The sequence below is a fragment of the Rhinichthys klamathensis genome, unplaced genomic scaffold (genome assembly GCF_029890125.1).
Source record: "Rhinichthys klamathensis goyatoka isolate OS25496 unplaced genomic scaffold, OSU_Roscu_1.1 h1tg001066l_1, whole genome shotgun sequence".
Classification (NCBI taxonomy): Eukaryota; Metazoa; Chordata; class Actinopteri; order Cypriniformes; family Leuciscidae; genus Rhinichthys; species Rhinichthys klamathensis.
Window position 1 is genome coordinate 60,609 of NW_026607328.1, and position 6,892 is coordinate 67,500.

Genomic DNA, 6,892 nt, shown 5'->3' on the forward strand with positions numbered 1-6,892 from the left:
TTTTTAAAGGAGTAACGCATTACTTTTCAAAGTAACTTTCCCCAGCACTGCTAAAGAGTTACAGATGAAGGCACCCAACTCCAGAAAACTGGCAATCACTGGGAAACCAGGACGTCGGAGTGAAACCACATGAACCTGTTTGATTACTAGTTGCTGGTGCGTTAGCTGGCAGTCTTTGAGTGTGAGTTTGTGATGTGAAATGATTTGAGACGCAAAGCTCATCCGATCTCTCCGAGCGAACGGGTTTCCTCCGGATCTCACCAGCCCGTCAGGACCTTCTGCTCTTGTCGGAGCATCGTGTGGTTCTGCTCCGGGTTCCTCCGTCTGAGACAGCGACGCACGGACACAACCATCATCACCAGCAGGAGAACCAACAGAACAGCGCCTCCAGTGGCCACACAGAGAATCACAATCTCAGAGAGCGAGGCTGAAACGACACGGAGATCATGTGAATGAACGACTCACACCTGCAAACACAAACTCTCAGGCTGAGTCTACATTATAACACATTAAAACCATAGACTGTAAAGAATATGTGCGTAGTGTGTGTGAGTCACGCATAGTGTTTCTGAAGAGCATTTCTGAAGCCCAAAGTGGGCGGAGCCGCCGTCGCCATCTTGGCCGCGTCACTCCCGGATAAACGAACATGTGCAGCGAGGCGGATTAGCTGAGGTGACGTGACGCTAACGCTAGCAGACAAACGGCTAGTAGTGACATCAGCGGCCATCCATCTGACACTCAAGTGGCCACGCCCTTAATTATGCAGTACTTTAAGGCTTAATATAATTTAAACGGAGGAGTTATAAAAAATGCACCCCCCTCACAGTCACAGTCAAGAGAGAAACGGGAAGGTTGCCGCTTGATTAAAACTTTTGAAAACACATGTTCCTCTACGATTTATCCTTCCTTCACACTGAGATGTGGTTTTGTCCTGCGAAAATGTCTTTTTCAAGACACACTATTGCGCAGTAATATGTTTTTAGCATTTATCGTCATTTCGGTGTGGGCGATAAACTTTTGGAAAACACTTGAAAATGCTACTCAGCTAAAAGGGATCATTATCAGAAGTTTAGCAAACATTCTGACAAGGTTTTCTCAAAATTATTAACAAACACTCTTCCAGTAACAATAATAGAACGTTAGTTCAAAGTTATTATTAAACACCTTCATCTGGTGTTTAATAATGTTCTCAAAATGTTAGCACAAAAACCTTATTTATACATCATTCATGAAATGTTTTTACCTGAAACGTTTTAGTTGAACAGTTCTTCCTACTTGTTTCAGAACATTCTATATTAACGTTCCCATGATGTTTGCAGAATTATACAATTGAATGTTCCCTTAACAAAGAAAGGTTTTTAAAACATGAATGTTTTGAACGTTTAGAGAACATTCAGAAGTAACATTTCATAACTTAATGGGAATGTAAGCCATACATTTTTAGAACATATTATTGTTAGCTGAGGGGGTGTGTATGGAGAGCATGAGTGGTGCTCACTGCAGAGCCAAATGACTCGGACTAGTTCGAGCTCAACCCATGATGTCCAGAGAGGAGGAGCCAGACTAGTTCAAGTTCAACCCATTACCTCCAGAGAGGAGGAGCTGGACTAGTTCAAGCCCACCCCATGATGTCCAGAGAAGAGGAGCCAGACTAGTTCGAGTCCAACCCATGACGTCCAGAGAGGTGGAGCCGGACTAGTTCGAGCCCACCCCATGACGTCCAGAGAGGTGGAGCCAAACTAGTTCGAGCCCAACCCATGATGTACAGAGAAGTGAAGCCGGACTAGTTCAAGCCCAACCCATGACGTCCAGAGAGGTGGAGCCGGACTAGTTCGAGTCCAACCCATGACGTCCAGAGATGAGGAGCCAAACTAGTTCGAGCCCAACCCATGATGTACAGAGAGGTGAAGCCGGACTAGTTAGAGCCCAACCCATGACGTCCAGAGAGGTGGAGCCGGACTAGTTCAAGCCCACCCCATGATGTCCAGAGAGGTGGAGCCGAACTATTTCAAGCCCACCCCATGATGTCCAGAGAGGTGAAGCCGGACTAGTTAGAACCCAACCCATGACGTCCAGAGAGGTGGAGCCGGACCAGTTCAAGCCCAACCCATGATGTCCAGAGAGGTGGAGCCGGACTAGTTCGAGCCCACCCCATGACGTCCAGAGAGGTGAAGCCGGACTAGTTCGAGTCCAACCCATGATGTACAGAGAGGTGAAGCCGGACTAGTTAGAGCCCAACCCGTGACGTCCAGAGAGGTGGAGCCGGACTAGTTCAAGCCCACCCCATGATGTCCAGAGATGAGGAGCCAAACTAGTTCGAGCCCAACCCATGATGTACAGAGAGGTGAAGCCGGACTAGTTAGAGCCCAACCCATGACGTCCAGAGAGGTGGAGCCGGACTAGTTAGAGCCCAACCCATGACGTCCAGAGAGGTGGAGCCGGACTAGTTCGAGCCCACCCCATGACGTCCAGAGAAGAGGAGCCAGACTAGTTCGAGTCCAACCCATGATGTACAGAGAGGTGAAGCCGGACTAGTTAGAGCCCAACCCATGACGTCCAGAGAGGTGGAGCCGGACTAGTTCGAGCCCACCCCATGACGTCCAGAGAGGTGGAGCCAAACTAGTTCGAGCCCAACCCATGATGTACAGAGAAGTGAAGCCGGACTAGTTCAAGCCCAACCCATGACGTCCAGAGAGGTGGAGCCGGACTAGTTCGAGCCCACCCCATGACGTCCAGAGAGGTGAAGCCGGACTAGTTCGAGTCCAACCCATGATGTACAGAGAGGTGAAGCCGGACTAGTTAGAGCCCAACCCATGACGTCCAGAGAGGTGAAGCCGGACTATTTCAAGCCCAACCCATGACGTCCAGAGAGGTGGAGCCGGACTAGTTCGAGTCCAACCCATGATATACAGAGAGGTGAAGTCGGACTAGTTAGAGCCCAACCCATGACGTCCAGAGAGGTGGAGCCGGACTAGTTCGAGCCCACCCCATGACGTCCAGAGAGGTGGAGCCAAACTAGTTCGAGCCCAACCCATGATGTACAGAGAAGTGAAGCCGGACTAGTTCAAGCCCAACCCATGACGTCCAGAGAGGTGGAGCCGGACTAGTTCGAGTCCAACCCATGACGTCCAGAGATGAGGAGCCAAACTAGTTCGAGCCCAACCCATGATGTACAGAGAGGTGAAGCCGGACTAGTTAGAGCCCAACCCATGACGTCCAGAGAGGTGGAGCCGGACTAGTTCAAGCCCACCCCATGATGTCCAGAGAGGTGGAGCCGAACTATTTCAAGCCCACCCCATGATGTCCAGAGAGGTGAAGCCGGACTAGTTAGAACCCAACCCATGACGTCCAGAGAGGTGGAGCCGGACCAGTTCAAGCCCACCCCATGATGTCCAGAGATGAGGAGCCAAACTAGTTCGAGCCCAACCCATGATGTACAGAGAGGTGAAGCCGGACTAGTTAGAGCCCAACCCATGACGTCCAGAGAGGTGGAGCCAAACTAGTTCGAGCCCAACCCATGATGTACAGAGAGGTGAAGCCGGACTAGTTAGAGCCCAACCCATGACGTCCAGAGAGGTGGAGCCGGACTAGTTCGAGTCCAACCCATGATGTACAGAGAGGTGAAGCCGGACTAGTTAGAGCCCAACCCATGACGTCCAGAGAGGTGAAGCCAGACTAGTTCAAGCCCACCCCATGATGTCCAGAGATGAGGAGCCAAACTAGTTCGAGCCCAACCCATGATGTACAGAGAGGTGAAGTTGGACTAGTTAGAGCCCAACCCATGACGTCCAGTGAGGTGGAGCTGGACTAGTTCAAGCCCAACCCATGACGTCCAGAGAGGTGAAGCCGGACTAGTTCAAGCCCACCCCATGATGTCCAGGGATGAGGAGCCAAACTAGTTCGAGCCCAACCCATGATGTACAGAGAGGTGAAGCCGGACTAGTTAGAGCCCAACCCATGACGTCCAGAGAGCTGAAGCCGGACTATTTCAAGCCCAACCCATGATGTCCAGAGAGGTGGAGCCGGACTAGTTCGAGCCCACCCCATGACGTCCAGAGAGGTGAAGCCGGACTAGTTCGAGTCCAACCCATGATGTACAGAGAGGTGAAGCCGGACTAGTTAGAGCCCAACCCGTGACGTCCAGAGAGGTGGAGCCGGACTAGTTCAAGCCCACCCCATGATGTCCAGAGATGAGGAGCCAAACTAGTTCGAGCCCAACCCATGATGTACAGAGAGGTGAAGCCGGACTAGTTAGAGCCCAACCCATGACGTCCAGAGAGGTGGAGCCGGACTAGTTAGAGCCCAACCCATGACGTCCAGAGAGGTGGAGCCGGACTAGTTCGAGCCCACCCCATGACGTCCAGAGAAGAGGAGCCAGACTAGTTCGAGTCCAACCCATGATGTACAGAGAGGTGAAGCCGGACTAGTTAGAGCCCAACCCATGACGTCCAGAGAGGTGGAGCCGGACTAGTTCGAGCCCACCCCATGACGTCCAGAGAGGTGGAGCCAAACTAGTTCGAGCCCAACCCATGATGTACAGAGAAGTGAAGCCGGACTAGTTCAAGCCCAACCCATGACGTCCAGAGAGGTGGAGCCGGACTAGTTCGAGCCCACCCCATGACGTCCAGAGAGGTGAAGCCGGACTAGTTCGAGTCCAACCCATGATGTACAGAGAGGTGAAGCCGGACTAGTTAGAGCCCAACCCATGACGTCCAGAGAGGTGAAGCCGGACTATTTCAAGCCCAACCCATGACGTCCAGAGAGGTGGAGCCGGACTAGTTCGAGTCCAACCCATGATATACAGAGAGGTGAAGTCGGACTAGTTAGAGCCCAACCCATGACGTCCAGAGAGGTGGAGCCGGACTAGTTCGAGCCCACCCCATGACGTCCAGAGAGGTGGAGCCAAACTAGTTCGAGCCCAACCCATGATGTACAGAGAAGTGAAGCCGGACTAGTTCAAGCCCAACCCATGACGTCCAGAGAGGTGGAGCCGGACTAGTTCGAGTCCAACCCATGACGTCCAGAGAGGTGTAGCCGGACTAGTTCGAGTCCAACTCATGATGTACAGAGAGGTGAAGCCGGACTAGTTAGAGCCCAACCCATGACGTCCAGAGAGGTGAAGCCGGACTAGTTCAAGGCCACCCCATGATGTCCAGAGAGGAGGAGCCGGACTAGTTCGAGCCCACCCCATGACCTCCAGAGAGGAGGAGCCGGACTAGTTCAAGCTCAACCCATGACGTCCAGAGAGGTGGAGCCGGACTAGTTCAAGCCCACCCTATGACGTCCAGAGACGAGGAGCCGGACTAGTTCAAGCTCAACCCATGACGTCCAGAGAGGTGGAGCCGGACTAGTTCAAGCCCACCCTATGACGTCCAGAGACGAGGAGCCGGACTAGTTCAAGCCCAATCCATGACGTACAGAGAGGTGGAGCCAGACTAGTTCAAGCTCACCCCATGACGTCCAGAGAGGAGGAGCTGGACTAGTTCGAGCCCAACCCATGCCGTCCAGAGAGGAGGAGCCGGACTAGTTCGAGCCCACCCCATGACGTCCAGAGAGGAGGAGCCAGACTAGTTCAAGTTCAACCCATTACCTCCAGAGAGATGGAGCCAGACTAGTTCGAGCCCAACCCATGCCGTCCAGAGAGGAGGAGCCTGACTAGTTCAAGCCCAACCCATGACGTCCAGAGAGGTGGAGCCAGGCTAGTTCGAGCCCAACCCATGCCGTCCAGAGAGGAGGAGCCGGACTAGTTCAAGCCCAACCCATGACCTCCAGAGTGGTGGAGCTGGACTAGTTCGAGCTCAACCCCTGACGTCCAGAGAGGCGGAGCTGGATGTCATGTGGCTCTGCAGTGAGCACCACTTGTAGACGTAGCCAAAGACAGAACGAAAGCTAATGCTCACCTGTAGTGACGACTCGTAAACGCACCTCTCCAACGTTCCCGTGCACGTCTGGAGGGTTTTTCACCTGACAGCTGAACGTCCCGTTGAAACTAAACGGCACTTTCCGCAGCACTACAGAAGCGTCGCGTCCGGTTACGTCTCCGGCCCACTCCACCTTCCTCGTGAAGCGGCCCTCCAGCGGAGGAAAGGGCTTCTCGTGGTAATAAAACACCTGATCCGAGAGACAGTGAGAATCAAGCGCAGAAGGAAACACAAAGTCAAGCTAAGTCACCTTCATTTATATAGCACGTTTAACAATACACATTGTTTCAAAGCAGCTTTACAATGATAACAGGAAATTAAATAACAGAGATTGTTTAGGCTTTACAGCAGCTCTAGAATAAAGTTATTGTCCAGCTAAAGTTAGTTTTTGATTGATTCACTTCCGTTGCAAAGATCATTAGTTATTAACTTAGGGGCCGCTAACACGACACCGCTCTAACAGAAAACAGAAAACTTTGAATGCGTTCTGGCCGTTCATTTGCATGACAACTGTGTTTGGTGATTGAGAACGCAAACTTTGAAACAGGTTCCAAGGTGCAAGTTTTGAAAAAAAAATTAAATGTTATCATCTCCATGTAAACTTCAAAAACGTGAATCTGTGAAAAGCTGACGGCGTACACATGCGTATCACGTGTTTAGTCTATAGGTTTGAATATGTATGCGCGCAGGCGTGTAGTCTTTTTACAAATTGACCTCACCAAATTACTTGTCTGGCCTTAAAAATTCATAATACAGAAATGTTAGTTGCTTCTGTGTATCCATGTGAACTGGAATCATTTTGATATGGTTTTATCTTTGCAGAGGTGAAGGGAAGGAGGCCTTCACAGAAGGAGAGACTAGTGGACACACACACACACACACACACAGACATGCATGTGGTCCAGCGCGCCTCACCGTCTCCTCCTGTCCAGGGCCGATCGGCCTGAAGCTCCAGGACACTGTGACACTCG

The 6,892-nt window shown here is 51.6% G+C and overlaps 1 protein-coding gene across 1 annotated transcript in view; it reads right to left on the minus strand.

Annotated features, from left to right (window-relative positions):
- Positions 1–217: 217 nt before the first annotated feature.
- The window catches only part of LOC130079457 (myelin protein zero-like protein 2), a 10,862-nt gene continuing 4,187 nt past the window's right edge, over positions 218–6,892 (minus strand). The window contains exons 2-4 of the mRNA XM_056244734.1: positions 6,837–6,892; positions 5,901–6,111; positions 218–427 (exon numbers count right to left, since the gene is read on the minus strand). The exon at positions 6,837–6,892 is cut by the window's right edge and continues 111 nt beyond it. Of these exons, the coding sequence (XP_056100709.1) occupies positions 258–427; positions 5,901–6,111; positions 6,837–6,892 (437 nt within the window). The 3' untranslated portion in view covers positions 218–257. The remainder of the gene's footprint in view (positions 428–5,900; positions 6,112–6,836) is intronic.